The 17908-nt window shown below is 36.6% G+C and overlaps 1 protein-coding gene and 1 long non-coding RNA gene across 2 annotated transcripts; both read right to left on the bottom strand.

The window, feature by feature from the left end:
• Positions 1-11923: 11923 nt before the first annotated feature.
• LOC145820953 (uncharacterized) lies at positions 11924-14246 on the bottom strand. Its single transcript, XR_014362995.1, has 3 exons — positions 13378-14246; positions 12239-12422; positions 11924-11998 (listed from the first exon to the last, which is right to left on the bottom strand). It is a non-coding gene; the product is annotated as an uncharacterized LOC145820953 (long non-coding RNA).
• Positions 14247-14761: 515 nt separating this feature from the next.
• LOC145821425 (uncharacterized) lies at positions 14762-17238 on the bottom strand. Its single transcript, XM_082917940.1, has 6 exons — positions 16660-17238; positions 16497-16552; positions 16255-16307; positions 16049-16161; positions 15188-15285; positions 14762-14833 (listed from the first exon to the last, which is right to left on the bottom strand). Exons 1-6 carry the CDS (start codon positions 16688-16690, stop codon positions 14762-14764), a joined length of 423 nt encoding a protein of 140 aa, XP_082774066.1. The 5' UTR covers positions 16691-17238.
• Positions 17239-17908: the final 670 nt, after the last annotated feature.

Raw genomic sequence — 17908 nt, 5'->3', positions numbered from 1 at the left:
GGGTGAGAAAAGATGATTTGACTTGTTTAGTTATTCACACTGCTCTAAAAGCACGTGACTCACACATGTGGTATCTTGATAGTGGATGCTCTCATCACATGTCAGGTAACAAATCCTACTTCACCTCCTTTGAAAAATATGAAGGTAGAATTGTTACCTTTGGAGATGGTGACACTTCTAGAGTCATTGGTAAGGGCTCTATAAGTGTTGCTGGTCTTCCCAAGCTTGAAAATGCTTTACTTGTTGATGGTCTTAAAGCAAATCTTTTGAGCATTAGTCAAATGTGTGATTCCCACCATGAAGTATTGTTTTCAAAAAATAAATGTGAAATTTTGGATAAAAAGGGAAATACTGTCTTGCATGGGGTTCGCACATCTGATAACTGCTATGGGATTGTCACGACTAATGATCTCACTTGCCACTCAGCCATCATAAGTAACATTAATTTGTGGCATCAAAGATTAGGTCACATGAATTTCAAAGACCTAACTAAAATAGCCAGCAAAGAGCTTATGAGAGGAGTACCTAAACTAGGTAAGAATCTGGATCATGTGTGTGGACCATGTCAACTTGGGAAGCAAACCCGTGCCCCTCATAAAAAGCTGAACGACTTTACAACCAAACGTCCTCTTGAATTGGTTTATATGGATCTTATGGGACCTACTCGTACTGAAAGCATTAGAGGTAAAAGATACATTTTTTTAGCTGTTGATGATTTTACTCGATTTTCATTGGTAAATTTTTTAAGGAAAAAATCTGATACGTTTGATGCTTTCCAAGCCTTAGTCCTTAAAATCTAAAATGAACAGGGTGTTTCCATTAGGCGTATCATAAGAATCCGAACTGATCATGGTCGTGAGTTTGAAAACAGTTTGTTTTCGGATTTTTGTGATATGCATGGAATTAAGCATGAATTTTCTGCACCTATTACTCCACAACAAAATGGAGTGGTTGAGAGGAAGAACAGGGTTGTTCAAGAGATGGCTAGGGTCATGCTTCTCAGCAAGAAACTTCCTTCAAAGTTTTGGGCTGAAGCCCTAAATACTGCTGTTTATGTCATAAATTACGTGTATTTAAGGCCCGACACTTTACAAACTCCATATGAATTGTGGAAGGGATTGAAACCTAATGTAAAATATTTCAAAACTTTTGGGAGTAAGTGTTAAATTTTCAAAGATAGAGAGCCTTTGGGCAAATTTGACTCCCGAAGTGATGAAGGTATTTTTGTAGGGTATTCAACCACTAGTAGGGCTTTTCGGGTCTATAACCTGCGAACTTCTTCCTTAATAGAATCAATCAATGCGGTTATAGATGACATAGGTTCCCCTACTCCAGCGACAAATAAGGATGAGAATGGTGAGTCTCCAATCCTAGATACTGAACCACAATGTCAAAGAGAAGTTGTGGTCCAAGCACAAGAAGTTGAGACAACACCATCGTCTCAGGTAAGTCAGAGTCCAAAGAGTGCACAAAAAGACATCACCTTAGATGCTTCTGTCACCACAAGTCCTGAGTTCAAACCATTAGCAAAGGTGAAACTGAATCATCCAACCCAACAGATGATTGGAAGTGTATCAGATCGAATGAAAACCCGAAGGCAAATTCGGGATGAGGTATCTCATATGTGTTATGTTTCATTAATTGAACCTAAGAATATTAAAGAGGCCTTACTAGATGATAGTTGGGTCATTGCTATGCATGAAGAATTAGGTCCATTTGAACGTAACAATGTTTGGACTCTAGTTCCCAGACCTAGAGACATGAATGTGATAGGTACCAAGTGGATCTTTAAAAATAAATCTGATGAGAATGGTACTGTGGTCAAAAATAAAGCCAGGTTAGTTGCTCAAGGCTACACACAAGTAGAGGGTGTTGACTATGATGAGACGTTTGCCCCAATTGCACGTCTCGAATTTATTCGTATTTTACTTGGTGTTACTTGTTTTCTTGGTTTCAAATTGTTTCAAATGGATATAAAAAGTGCCTTTCTGAATGGGTACTTGAAAGAAGAGGCTTATGTTGAGCAACCAAAAGGGTTTGAGGACCCTAAATGTCCAAACCATGTCTACAAGTTAGACAAGGCTTTGTATGGGTTGAAACAAGCCCTTCGGGCTTGGTATGATAGACTTACTACATTTCTTCTTGATAATGACTTTCAAAGGGGTAGTATGGATAAGACTTTATTTGTGAAACATACTAAGTCACATATTCTTGTTGCTCAGATTTATGTTGATGATATTGTGTTTGGATCCACTACTGATCATCTTGTGAAATATTTTTCGAATTGCATGACACATGAGTTTGAAATGAGTATGATAAGAGAGTTGTCTTATTTCTTGGGTGTTCAAATTAAACAGTCTTCTTCGGGTATGTTTATTTCTCAGACTAAGTATGCCAAAAATCTTGTGTCAAAGTTTGGTCTTGAGTCTGCCAAACATGCACGCACTCCTATGAGCACCAGTCTTCACCTTTCCAAAGATTCCTCTAGTATTGATGTTGATCCTACCCTTTATAGGAGTATGATAAGGAGTCTTCTTTACCTCGCAGCCAGTCGTCCTGATATTGCTTTCAGTGTAGGTGTTTGTGCCCGTTACCAAGCCAGTCCTAAAGAGTCTCGTCTTCTTGCAATCAAACGCATCATTAAATATGTTAATGGAACATTGGGGTATGTGGTTTGGTTTTCTACTGATATTACAGCTGAAATTATTGGTTTTTCTGATGCTGACTGGGTAGGGTGTGCTGATGATAGGAAAAGTACATTCGGGGGGTGTTTTTACCTTGGGAATAATTTGGTTTCCTGGCATAGCAAAAAGAAAAATGCCATCTCTCTTTCGACTACTAAGGCTGAGTACATTGCTGCAAGGAGTTGTTGTACACAAATGCTGTGGATGAAGCAAATGTTTCATGATTATGGGATAGATCAGAACACTCTCACTCTTTTCTATGATAACACAAGTGCCATAAACATTTCAAAAAATCATGTCCAACACTCTCGCACCAAACACATTGACATTCGTCATCATTTTATTCGAGAGTTAGTGGAAGAAGGCCTTGTTGTTCTTGAACATGTACCCACTAAGCATCAAAAAGCTGATTTTTTTACAAAACCCCTTGATCTTCTTCGGTTTGAGTTCCTTAGAAAGACCTTGGGTGTCATGCTCAGTCACTAGGGTGTTATCTGTTACTTGAGGGGAGTGAGTGATTGCTTTTATATGTACTTGGGTGTTATAATCTCATTGTCATTGGTTCCTGTCATCTTTGCATCTAAATGTATATAAACACTGATCATACTACTTACAAGATCTCATTCTTCTTTGTTCATAGCTCATTCTGAATACTCATGCTCATTGACTTCATGATCTCATTCTGTACACATCCTTGGGATAAACTGTTGTAGGGGTTTCCGCACAAGTTATCAAAGTTCTCTATGGACCACTAACAGTGTTTCTTGTACTTTTTCAGAAGAATTGACCTATACTAGCATATCATGGGTGATGTTGAGTCTCTTAACCATTTATCATCATTTTTCACTTCCACGGTTTCTCCCTCAGTTCATTGAAGTCCGGGCATTAGGAAAAGGCTACCTTAGAGGCACCAACCAGGCCATCTTTTTTATTCCATTCTTCTCTGGTTTGGTCTCCATACTCTTGAGCGTGCATGCCACCAGTGAGTGCCCACAAGAAAAAAAAAATTGAAAAAAAAAATAATAATATAAAATAAAGAGACTCATTGATTGAGAGGGAGCCTCCGCGTTTACTTAACAAATATCCTGTGATTCCTAGTGGTTTGACTTTTCTCTGTGATGTTTAGTTACTCTTGCCGGAGGTCCAGCCATCCGATCACTATGAGGATTAACTCTAGCTCCGTGGCCTCTCAAGGATCACACACACACATTTTATATGTGAGCTCTCATGTTTGTTTTTGAGTTATGCATTCTCATGTTGCTTATGATCATTAATTGAATATTATATACTTGCTTATGATTTTGTGGTTCATAAGGTTTTAAATAAACAAGTTTTCAGGCTTCATGGTGTGTGGATCATTTCATCCCAGTATTACAGGCTTCTAATTATGCTCTCCTTTGTTTTACAGTTCACCCATCTCTGATTGAGGTGTTTTTGTTTTTATTTTATTTAAAAAAATAAAAATAAAAATTGAGCTTAATTGTGTTTTGTCTTCGCTTGAGCGGAATTTATCACGCTCGAGCTTGAATTTCTATCATTTAGCATTTAGTGCAGGGTTTTGCAGTTCTGCGAGGGTGTTTTTGGCCCTCGAGCGTCATTTTTCGAGCTCGAGGGTATCCACGCGTGCTTTGGCTCCAGCTCGAGCGTTCATACTCACGCTTGAGCGGACTATTTTGGTTTAAATACTCTCTCCTTCGCCTCTTCAATTCATTTTCCCCCCAAATTTCATTCTCTCTTCCCTAGGGCTTGGCTGGCGACCTCATTGGGCTGTGATTTTGACATTCTCCCTCGTTCTTCACCCCCGATTCAACCTTGGTAAGTCTTCTCTCTTCTCTCTCTACGTTGTGCTCTTCGTTTCGACTCTTATGGAAGATTATTTTTGGGTTGATTTCTGCTTGTTTTTCTTTTCTATTTCATTACACAGTTTGATTGTTGTCTTGAGTGCCTCTTTGTTTTACTGAGTTTTTCGTGTTTTCTGCTCTGCTGTGTCGATGCTTATAGGGCTCTAAGTTGTTGGTTTTATTTCCTTCATTTTGATCTCTTATCTCTCAATTGCATGTTGGTTTGATGAGTTTTGGTACATTTTTGCTAGGCTTTAGAGCCAGGGTAAAAATTAGTGCTTTATTTTCTTTTATACTGTCCTATGTGTTATATGCTAATTCATGAGGTCATAGTGGTATGTACTGATGTTGATTGTCCTACATTTGCATATGTTGGATTTGAACCTAGCACTGTTTTACCTGTTATTTATATTAAGCTATGGTTTTGTGATTTTTATATTTTTCTAATACTGTTGGATTACTAATGTTTTCTTGTGTTCTGTTGCTTTGGGTTTTGGGGTTGTCTTGTTTGGGTTTTAGTTGTGTTTGAACTCACCATGTCTGCTCCCAAACGTCGCAAGTCTACTGTGTCTCGTCCTTCGTATAACCCTGATAGATTTCCTTCTGCCCAAAAAGCCAAGTTATTCAGAGAGTCCTTCGTATCTAGGACTATTCATCTCGAACGTCATGTCCAGCCAAATACATTCGAGTCTATTCCCATCCGTCCTTTGTTCGATCCATTAAGCGAAGACTTGGTTTTGTCCTTCTCCGGACACCAAAACCAAGACTGGGTCTGTGAGTTTTACTGCAATATTGAGAATATAGATGATATTGGTCCTTCCTTCACAACTTGGGTCCGTTCTAAGTCCATCTCTGTTTCCCCCGAGCTTATTAGAGAGCTCCTTGGTATTGACCGTGTGTTTTCGGAGCATTATCCTTTTTCGGTTCGTCCTACTTGTGATTTTAATGCCGTGGTTGAAGTCTTGTGGTGTGCTCCTCGTAACTGAATCAAGGGAACTTTGATTAAACAGTTTGAACTCCTTCCCAAGTTTCGACTGCTTAATCTTATTGTTTGTGCTAATATCATTGTCACCACTCACTCTTTTGAAATTAATCAAGAACAAGGGTTTGTTCATTTCTGTATTACTCGTCACATGCCCATCAATCTAGCCCCTCTCATTCTTCATCAGATGATTGCTGTTGTTGGCAACAAGCAATTAAGTCTACCTTATGGTTGTTTAATCAATCGTCTCTTATCCCGGCTTGAAGTTTCAGCATTAGAGGACGACGAGTATGCCTCTACTATTAAACCCTTCACTAAGAAGACCGTTTCACAGAGTTGTGCACATGTCAAGGGAGAGTCTACTAGGGTTGGTCCTTCTACAGGTACCGCATATGGTCTCGCCGAGGAGGCGGAGATTGATGCTGCAACAGTTGGTGCAGAGGAGACTGATGTTCTACTCCGGACTTTTCATGGCCAGCTTCGTCATTTTGAGGAGATTGTGACACAGCGGTTGGATCATCTAGATACTCGTCTTGATGCCTTCGATGGCCGACTTGGACAGTTGGAGCAGTCTGTCGTTCAGACATCTACTCAACTTGCTTACATTATATCTTTTCTTCAGCTATAGCAGTCTCATTCTCCTCCACCTGATGCTTGATAGAGATTTGTGTTCTTTGGATTGTTTTTGTACTGGTCTCCTGGCCAAAAAGGGGGAGATTTTTGGTAATTTCTGGTGGTGGTTTGGATATACATATATTTTGGATATACTTTGGTTGTTTCATTTTGGATATAATTTTTTTGGACTTTACTCTATTTCATAGACATTTGTTGTTTTCTTATAAAGTTCCACAGTTTTCGGTTTTTGGTATGTTGCTTGCTGATTTACAGGTGGATGCTTGTTGGATTGTTCTAAATTAATTATTGTTAACTTAACCTTTTGAACAGTTTCAGATTTGTTTCTTTAGATGTGTTTTCTTATGTCCGATAGGTTGTGTTGGTAAGATTGTCTAGTGCGTGTGTTTTCAGGACAATTGTTTAAAAGAGTTTTGTCCGAGAATTGACAAAGGAGGAGATTGTTAGGTCCCTTTATTGCCAAATCCATGAACAAACTCTGTTTTATAGAGTTGTAATTTTTCCTTATTTTTTGGCTTTCCCACTCGAGCGGGACCATTGGCGCTCGAGCGAAACGTGTACTATCTCAGTAGTTGGGCATGTCTGCAAAAATGATTTCGCGCTAGAGCGTCTGTTAAAACACTCGAGCGAAAACTTGTTCATTCACAGACGTGTTTTAGTGGATCTGCTCAAGCGGACTATCCTACGTTCTAGCAGGGTGCGCGGCCCCTGTTTTCTATATATATCTATTTAAGTCTTATTTTAGGGTTAAGTTTTGTAGATCTATTTTGGAAGCTCTAGGGTTTTGTTTTGGGGCTTGTTTGCTAGTTTTCCTTGATATTTTTGAGTGAGTTCTAAACCTATGATTTGAGATACACACATCAAGGAGTTTGTTTCTTCATATTCAAGAGTGTTCTTCTTCGGTGGAATCCGGAGATTAAAGCGTGGAGCATCAAAGGAGTTTGATACTGTGCGTGGTCGTTGATTCAACAATAGAAGTTGTGGATTCAACTTCATACTAATCAATTCTAAGACGAAGGTTGTGGTGAAAGGTTTATGGAAGGTTTGAAGACAAATTGGATACGTTTGGTAATTTGTTTGTTATCTTTGTAATATTTTTTTCTTCAGTAGTGAATTGATTAGTAGCGTTTCGCCCGTAGTTTTTTTATCACAATTGAAGGTGCTTCAATTGTGATTTTTCCACGTAAAAATCGTTTGTGTCGATTTATTATTTTTCAAAAACAACAATCTAAATTACTTTCGTAAGTGCTTAATGATTTAGATTGTGTGTTTTGAATAAGTAGGTATTGGTGTAATTAAATCTTGATCTAATCACGAATCACTTGGGATTTTCAATTGGTATCAGAGCAGATCACTCTTTGTTTTTATCAAACCTATAGGAGTGTGATTTTGTGTGATTGGTGATATGGATTCAATTCATGAAGGTAACTCGACCCATTGACCTCCATTACTTGATGGTACAAACTATTCTTATTGGAAAGCTCGTATGAGAGCGTTTTTAAAATCCATCGATGAGAAAGTTTGGCACTGCGTGATCTATGGGTGGAGTGAATCTATTGTCACCATTGATGGTATTGATATTCCCAAACCCCTTGATAATTGGGACACAACAGATTATCAAAACTCGAGTTGGAACAGTAAGGCTCTCAAAACTCGGGTGTCTGTAAAATTATAGATTTACGGGGCATCCGTAAATAATTTATAAATTAATATAAAAGGGCATAAATAATTTATAAATTAGTATAAAATGACATATTTAATGCACGAAACTCCCGTTTAAACGAGATTTGGAGAAGGGTTTATGCATGCAACGAGATCTAGAAAAGGGTTGTTGTATGCAGTCTTATCCCCGCAAGCAGAGAGGATGTTTCTACGACTCAAACCCGTGACCTCGAAGTCACCAAGGGATAACTTTATTGTTATGCTAGGCCCGCCCTTCAATTTATGAATCAGTATAAAATATTGAATTTTTACATAAAAATGTTATGTACAATCTCATTTCTTCTTGTTATTATTATTTTTACATCTAAATAAAAGTAAGTGAATTTCATATGTGTGGAGAAGTGGTTTGGAAATACTCTTCTGATCCTGGGGAATGCTCGTGATCCTCTTCTGATCACCTAAAAAGGAATAAAATACTCCGGCGGGGGTGCCGAAATTAGCACTCCGACGGACAAGTCAGTAACCACACTCAGGAATACTTATATTCTAAGTTAAGCACTACAATTCTCACCTACCTTTCTAAGTTTGTTGTTCTTTTATTTATACTTGTTTCCTGGGCCTCGTGGCCAGGCCCACTTGTTACTCATTATCCTTTTTTTTACTCGGCTCCATAGCTCAGTATCTATTCGGCCTATCTATTATATTCAGCATCCTTATCGTACAGGGTAGAGCCATGTAAAGTCTGTCTTCTAGAGTACGCTTCTGATTATTCCAATTATCCGGCTCCCACAATTGCCCCTCAAACACCTCGCTAGCATCAGTTAGTTGGCGTGTTTGGCTAGAAGTCAAGAATTCGGCGGTTAATCCTCTTCCTGATGCGTGTCAGAATGCGTACGTGTTTTTTGGTCACTGTAACGCTTTCCCGCCCCATTTGTGCCTCTCTCGCATTTATTATGATTTGAAACTCAAGTCCCTTCGAAAATATGCTTTTTTGAATATTTGAACCTCCTGGACTGCCAGTTGGTATCTCTTCTTCGACGCGTTTTCTGCAACTCATATCCGTTCTCTCCTTCTCTGCTTGTTTTTCTTTTGGCTTAGCATAATCCTATTGGCTGGGGGAATGGCGAAACATTTAAAAGATTTCCTCTCACCAGATCGAATTTCTGGCTTCCGACGCAATTTTTCCATTCCTAATGATGTTCGTCTGTCATTTGTGGCAGACGGCACCCTCGATATGGAGAGGGTTGATGAGACCACAATCGTCTTCCCTCTTCTATCAATCGCAGGGGATGGGGTCCGTTTTCCCCTTCACCCTCTCCTTAGGGCCGTGCTTTGCCATTGGGGATTAATCCCTTCCCAACCCAACGTCAACTTCTATAGGATCGTGATGGGGATTATTGCACTAAATCGCCGCCTTAGGCTTAATCTTGGCATTCCCACTATTCGGCATTACTACGCCTTGGCCAAGTCTTCTGGTCGGCATGGGCATTATTTTCTTAGGGCCAAAGACACCGACCATCAACTAGTGACTATGCTTTCCAACTCTGGGAAGCGAGTCGATGATGTTATGGTCATCGTCCAAGGAAACTTGGAATTCGGCGAAGGTGAGGATCACCTTGATCGTATTCCTAGATGGAGGGGCGAACCAAGTGGCTGAGTATCTTCTTTTATTTATTTACTTGTTATATTTATTTAAACTTTATTTTCGGGACCTCATGATTTTGCTTTTGCAGAAAACGATTTGAAGAAAGTCTTGATATCGACCGACGACGCCGTCCTTTCAGAAATCAAGATTGAGCTTAAGTATTTCGACCGACCGAGTCTTCAGAAGCAAGTGAGGGCGGCCCACGTTCTGCTCCGCTACGAGCCGACTTATACAACCTTTTCGGCGGCGGAGAACATTCTAATTCCGGAGGGTGAGGAGTTTCTTATCGCCCTTATCTTGACTGATTTCAGAAATTTGAGGCAAATAGGTCGCGAGGGATCAGATTCGGAGCGATCGAAAATAGCTGAGGCTGCCGAGTTAGACCAATCCGAAACTTAGGTTGACGAGGCTTTGAAGTTAGCATTTGAAGAAGCCAGCCTCAATTCGGCTGATCCTCCGTCTATTTCGGGTCAGGAGGATCGTCTGCTCGATGATATTTTTCACGGTCTAGAGGACCTTCCCGGCGCATTACCAGAAGATATGGCTGGGTTGAGCCTTACTAAACTTGCGAAGAAGCCAAATGCGAAAAGGATAGTCGCGCAGCGACGGGCGGAGGAGATTCGGGCTGCCAAATCTCAGTCCCAGACCTCCTTGCCTGTTATTGAGGGGACAGCAAAGAACGAAAGTACCAAGGCAGAACCTTTTGTGCAGGCAAGTGTGGAAGCTGAGCAAAGGGTAGAGAAACGCCCTACCGATGTCGAGGCCGGCTCAAAAGAACGTGCCAACAAATGACCTCGTTTGGAGGAGTCGGATGTGATCGTACCTTTTGTTATCCAGCCCAAGATAAAGAATATGCCGATCTCCTCTGATGCTTTGGTAATCAAACATCCAGCGGTTGCACTCAGCTTGGCGACGTCCGTTTCACTGCTTGCTGACAAGGCGGCCTTTCGGGCAGAGCCGGATCTGGTTGTAATTGGGTTGGCCGCGTAATCGGCTCTTTTGGTATATATCAGCACTTTGTTTTTTCTCTTTACACAAATATTATTTTGTTCTTATCTTCCTGTTTTGCAGGCCGTTGGAAGAATAGCCGACATGGGTCGTCGCTATCATGATGCCGTCGAGCTAATTGGTCGTTTACAAGCGGAGGTTGAGGGCCAAAGGAGTAGGGCGCGGATGGAGGGCGCCCATGCCGAGGCCGAGATGGAGAAAGCCCGCAATGCTGAAGAATTGACACTACTACAAAAATAGATAAAGATCACACTTTTTTTGTGTGATGTATGTTATTTAATCACACCTTTTAAGTTTTATCAAAGTGTGATCTTTGGGAGTGTGATTAAAAGGGTCATTTTTAATCACACTTTTTAAGTGTGCTTAATAACATTTAGATCACACCTTTTAAGTGTGATTAAAAATATTTAGATCACATCTTTTAAGTGTGATTAAAAATATTTAGATCACATCTTTTAAGTGTGATTAAAAATATTTAGATCACACCTTTTAAGTGTGATTAAAAATATTTTGATCACATCTTTTAAGTGTGATTAAAGATATTTAGATCACACCTTTTAAGTGTGATTAAAAATATTTTGATCACATCTTTTAAGTGTGATTAAAGATATTTAAATCACACCTTTTAAGTGTGATTAAAAATATTTAGATCACACCTTTTAAGTGTGATCTTTGGAAGTGTGATTAAAAAGAATCATTTTTAATCACACTTTTTAAGTGTGATTAATAACATTTAGATTACATCTTTTAAGTGTGATTAAAAATATTTACATCACATCTTTTAAGTGTGATTAATAACTAATAAAATATGTGATAAAAAAAGGATTCGACATATTTGAAAAATAATCAATATTATTTTTGTATGCACATTTGAAGAATGTAATACACACTATATATTATATTTTGAATCATAACCACATATTGAATAAAATAACGTCATATATTTCATAAATGGAAATTAAATATTCAAAAGTATATACAAAAGAATTAAATAAAAAAAAAATTAACTGTGTTTACATCTATTAAAAAATGAAAAAACTTAAAAAACTAAGTTCTTTAATTCTTGGACCATATTTTGCATCTCTCTAAAAAATTTCTGACCTGAAAAATGAAAACACAAATTAATCCAAAAACCACTGATGCATATGAATAAACTAAAAAGTTAATTCAACAAACTAAAATAGGAACATTAATCATTTCTGTTTGATCTTAATCATTTTGGAAGTAACTTCCCTGTTAACAATTAGATGCCATAGCAGCTCAGTGTCAATGACATTGTAATTAGGAGGTCACTAATGAACACAGTATTTAAAAATGATAAATCTCAATACAGCTTGTGTACGATCTTTTTGTGAATATATATTATTATTACTGTTGAACCATAATTTTAGGTACCCATAAATAAATAAATAAAAACTCAAGAAACCTTTGGTGCCTTGGGGTTCCTTGAGCCTTTGAAAACATTATTCCTCCATCCCCCCTCCAGCCACTCCCTCACCCCTTTTAGCCACCCTTTCCCTTCCCGGCGACTACTTCACCTTTCCTGCAACTCACCAAACATGTTTTCTTATTTTTGTTAGTATTTGTTTGGAAAACATGTGTATATTAAACATGTTTTGAGTTTTTTCTTTTTTCTTTTTTCTTTTTTGGGACAATATGTTTCCTGTTTTTTGTTTGCAAAGAAGAAACAGAAAATTAGTTTGAGAGTAAACTATAATGTTAAATACTAATTACCAATGGATGTAATGAGAAAACAAAGGTGGAGCAGAGTCACATAAAATACCATGGTCATCAAAGTCTCCTGCAGTCATGGTGGCTAACAAACTGTTGTTGACAAACTCAGAATCCTCAAGGTTGGAAAGAGATGTTCTTGCTGAGTTACTATTTGATCCATCTTTCTTCCTCTTATGCTGAGCAGCTGCCCCTATTAGCTTCATCCTCAATTTACTTGGAGATATTATACCACCCTACATTACCCATTTATTTATACCACCAAAAAAAATTTAAAAATCAAATACCACATTCAGGAAAAATACCCAAAAAGATTAAAAAGAAAAAGAAATTCAACATTGTAATAGAATCATTTGAACACTAAAGCCCCCCATTCAAGAATTTCATTCAAACACCATAATGGGTTCTCTTATCTTACTAATTCAAAATTTGAAAGATTTGTTTAAACAAAAATCAAATATTTAGGAAACCCATCAAGAATTTCTCTAAATTTCTTCTCTGCTGTTATTTAGGTCCATAATTTCTTCTTCTTCTTTATCTAATAATGGATTGGATCACCTAATGACTAAAACTATATATTATTTTCTCTGCTGTTATTTTTCATATCTAATTTACTCTTTGTTAATTTCCCTAGCCTTAAAGCATTGTCACATAGAGGTCAAGTTGGTGTGTTCTTTCTTGTGTGTTTGTTCTTCTTGTGTTTTGAGTCTTACCGATTATAGTTAGGCATTATGGATTGCTAACACCTTTGACATGTATGAACAAATTAAGTGGCTTTACTAAATGTGTCGATTCCCATCTCTTTCATTGATCATGGTAAACCTCATTCTTCTAGACTTGAGATGAAAGTGCTCAGCAACACTCAACAATCTCCAAAAATCATAGAATTAACATATCATCTCTTATATCACACCTCTAAGTAGGATTAATCATTGATTGGATTCACCACAGAACTGTTATGGTTCTTGAATAAATGCAATTAAGAACACAATCCCAATCCTACTGCACTCAAGGAAGTGCAAGTGTGTTTCCTTTTCAGATATCTTTCAAATTACAATGATTTACTTTATGAAGTATAAACAAGTATGTTCTTTCTATAAGAAAAAACACAAATAAATGAGTCAAAATGAAGAGAAAACCTCAAAAAATAAATAAACAAATAAAAGCGAAGGAAGAGAGCAGTTACAGAACTAGATGGTCTGGTCAGAAATATCTCAAGAAGCTTTACTCATCCCGTTGAGAATTACTCATCCCTGTTGAGAATAACAATTGTTACAACAACGATAAAAAGAAACTTTGAAGTAGTCAAATGAAATGAATCTAGAACAACATTCGGAACAAGCAAAGGTAGAAATCTATGCATTAGAAAATAATGAACACTTAACTGATTCATACAATTGGAGTGTGATCTATTCAGTTTTACACCTGTACATATGTTCTCCCCTAACAAATTGAAACAAATGCTAGTTATGAAAACTATATAAGTGCTGCAGCCTACAGGTGCTTTCCAATCCTCAATTAGTGCTACATAATGTGAAGTTAAAATTGTAATTCAAACCATCAAATCCAAATAAACTTGGTGGAGAAACACACACACACACACACACACACAAATTAAATTATTGGTTTCTCCCAAATAATTTGTTGTGCTGTGCTCTAAGTAGCACTGACACGTGACAAGGGCACCGCTTTGACACAAGGCCACATTGATTTTCAAAAAATGCACGACACGATATGTCTGGAACATTTTTAAAAATTATACTTTTATAAATTTATTATATGTCAACTATGTGAATAGCTTATTTAGAGGTAATAAAAAAAACAAAATAACACTAATTAAAATTAAAAGGTTATAAATTTCATAACCTAAAAACATCAATATATCAATCACATGACCATTAATTGCAATATAAAGAATGCAAAATAATAGTAGAATATAGAAATACAAATGATGAATTCATTTTATTAATATTTGAAAATATATTCAGGTTCCACACGTAGAGCCCACATTTAGGTTCCACACACATGTTGTCAAAGTAATCGGGACACCATCCAGTATACCAATTACACTAAAATAGTATCCACGAACTGAAATTACAAGCGCACAACCACCAATCAAACATTTCGCAAATGCACTATAATTTAAACTATTCCTTGGCACTTTTAACTCAATATTTTAATTTAAAAATCAAAAAATCATTAAAAAAATCAAAAAAATCAACAACTTAAAAAAAAAAGAAAAAAAAAAGGTCAAATATTGTGTTTTCTCTATACTTTTTGTACATTTTTCTGTAAAAGGTTAACAAGTGATCCCAAATATAATTTTTTTACCTTATATTTTTGTCAAAAAATAAAAAAAAATTACTAAAATAGCATGTTAGGCAGAAAGTTACATATAACTCTAAAACAGGGAAAATTACTCCCTCCAGTGTTTCTGAAATTTTAAAAATTAGAGTTCTAAAAGGAACGAAATGCTCAAGGATTGCTTGCGCATATTTACATTATCTCGATATGGAAGAAACTGAAAAATAAAATAAAATAAATTGATGCATAAATAAATGTAATTTGGTGACACCTATAACAGAAAATTGTCGATCATATGTTGTATCACATCAGCTCCGGCGGAATTCACACGGTAAGTTTTTACCTGCACGAGCAGAACAAAAGAAAAAGGTCACTCATTAGAAATGTTGATACTACTATCTTTCCCAAACAAAAAGAGATGATAAACTACTTTCTTTCTCTTTTATCTCACTCTTATACTATCCAAACAAGAAGAAGATAAACTAGTACTACTATCATTTCTTTGTTTACCTCTCTCCTATTTTGCCAAATGGATTGAAATCTGATTGTGCTGACCCTCTTTCATCTGGAGGGGAATTCAAACTAGAGAGTTCCAATCCATTTCAAGAGGTTGACCTCCAAACCGCATTTTACTCATTGAGGTTATTATGTTGTTCCTTGATTCTGTAGTTAAAGTAAAGAGAAAGAAGAAACTTGCCTGAATAGTACTGTGCCCCAAAAGTCTTTGTTTAGTTCCACTGAAGTCAATATCAACCCTTTCCCAGCTCATTTTTGTGAGACCACTGATCATTGCCTCTACAATTGGACGCAATGAGGAAAGAGTGTGAAAATTAGGGAATAATCAAGAATAAATATTTTACTTACATATAGAGCTCAGAATAATTGGACAATTTGAAATGATGGTAATGAAATCATATTGAACTTCAAATCCTCAAGAGCATAATGAAAATTTCATTTACTTGTATAAAGTTCTTCACCAAATAACTGTTCTAGAACTTCTAGTATTACCTCTTCAATTTCTCTTTTCCATTTTCTTTCCACTTGCTATAACAAATCAGGTTGTGTGTGTTGTGTGTGTGTGTGTGTTTTTCTTCCAGTTTTGACTAAACCAAGACATGCTAGTTCGAAGCCCAACCTTGTTTCACACTGAAATTCATTTTCAGTTCTTTCATTCTTTCACTAACTGGTATATGCTAGAACAGTCTGTATGCTTGGAAATTGAGCTAGCCCGATACACCTAAAATAATCCAGTACAAACCAGAAAATTAACTGGAACTGTGTTGAGTCTCCATTATTCCAGTTTCCTGTTAAAATGGTATGTACCAGCTGGTACAACATGGTGTTGAGCGGGATTCACAATATTGCCGGTAACTTTTTACTCTCTTTCACAATTCCAGAAAAACTAAATATACAAGTGAAATCTACATTTAAAATGAAGGAAAAACCTTTTTTATTTTAATTTTTAACTTGGTTTTTTAATGGGAAGTAATGGTTCTTGAATCTTGTAAGATTAGTGCTGTAGAACATGAATAACATTGACAAAAATTTGGTAACTAACCTTCCATATCAATGGTCTTGCATACATTGACTTGGCCCTCTAAAGACATTTCTTCTTGAGTATTCACAGGTTTTGCTAACTCCACATTTACGACATGCGGGTATTTGTCAATTCTTGATAGATTTTGACGCTGAAAAAAAATAAAGAAAAAAAAGTAAGAAAAATTGGAAACACAATTCTAAAGCTCCATAAAGATTAAGAATTACCTTTGGGAGCTCACTTCGACGCCGCAGTGATGATGTACTCCATCCAACAAGATCTAAGAGGAAGTGTTAAGTTCTTCACATAAATTAGAGGATTTCAAAAAGAAGAAAATTGGAACAGCCTAACTAGTTTTTCATGTATTGCTTGAGCATATGTTTAAATGTCCTGACATTTTATCTCCAAATATTTTCCTATATAAACAAGTAAAAAATAATAAACAAATGTATATAGTATGGCAGGATACGATCATATCGTGCATTAGCGTAGGCAACCCGACGCCTAAAGGACCGTAGAGTAGATCTGCAGAGACAAGACAAGGAGTCAAGATAGGTTCTATATCATTTGTAGTCACAAAGAAACATTTGTTTGACTTCTGATCAGAATCTATTAAATTCACGAGGGCTCACGTAATGGAAGATCATCAGTATCGTTGGCCATTTGAAGTAAAATAGGAGGTTTTTCATTATCACCATCTCTCAAGAATAAATGTTTCCCTGTTCTTCCAAGCAATGATGATGCATGAGCAGCTGCTTTCTCCAGGGAATAAAAGCCGCAAAATGAAAATATATCCTAAAAGAAGAATGATATATATACATCCTAAAAAAATAAAAATAAAAATAAAAATAGAAACTCGCGGTTCTCAGCATTTAACAAAATCCAAATGAATTACCAACACCAAATGAAGATTTATAAAAATAAAAACTAATGAAAAGAAAAATAGTATTCTGCAATAAGGATTCAAAAACCAAATTCATAAATCTATTAGATGTCATGACTGCCACATTCAAATGCTCAGATCAAAATTGTCCACATTTATTTGTTTTTGTGAGAATCCAAATATTCAACATCATCAAATCTTGATAAGAAATAGAGAGAAAAATAATAAAGAGGAATTCAGGACTAATACAAAAGCCCAATACAGTAATCATCTTCCGATATCAAGATCAAAACGTATGAACATCATAATCACCAGTTACAAACCTTCAAAAACAAAAGCAAAAATAGAAAATAAATTTATAAAAATGATATTTTATAATTTGAGAGTGAAACAAATAAGACCATTAAGCAACTGACAGACTGACCATCCAATCTCTTACAATACAAAGAAGAAGAAACAGAAAACCCAATTGAGATTATTACCCAAATCTGATGAATCTTTAGGTCCAAAGAAGAGAGAGAATAGTCAAAATCAAAAAGAAACCACTCCAAAAGTTGATACTATTCAAATGAAAAAACAAAGACAACCCATAAAGAAAAAAAAGCCCCCAAAACATCCCAGGAATTTATAGACAATTGATCTGGTGACTTGTGAGTCCACAAGATCCTCAATAGTAATTTCATTTTCCGAAACAGTAAACAAGATCCTCAATAGAAAAGTGAAGAAACTGAACCTTCTGAGCAATCTGAGATTGCTTGTGGACTTCACGAGCCTCTTTCTTTCGTTTGCGCTCGAAATGATCATGGCGATAGCCATTTCTCTTCCTGTGAAGCTCTATGTAATCTCCTTGAGGCTTAACAAATCTTAAGAGATTAGGGATTTTTGGTTTTGGGCCCCCGGGGGGGAATGGAAAAAAAAAAGCGGGAATGAAAAAAAAAAGAGAGGGAGACGGGGGTGGATAAAAAAAATTAAAATCTTTTTTTTTTTAGGGTCACAAA

This window comes from Camellia sinensis, chromosome 3 (genome assembly GCF_055761805.1).
Source record: "Camellia sinensis isolate YWXY chromosome 3, ASM5576180v1, whole genome shotgun sequence".
In the NCBI taxonomy this organism is placed as follows: Eukaryota; Viridiplantae; Streptophyta; class Magnoliopsida; order Ericales; family Theaceae; genus Camellia; species Camellia sinensis.
This window is presented reverse-complemented; position numbering and strand designations above follow the sequence as displayed.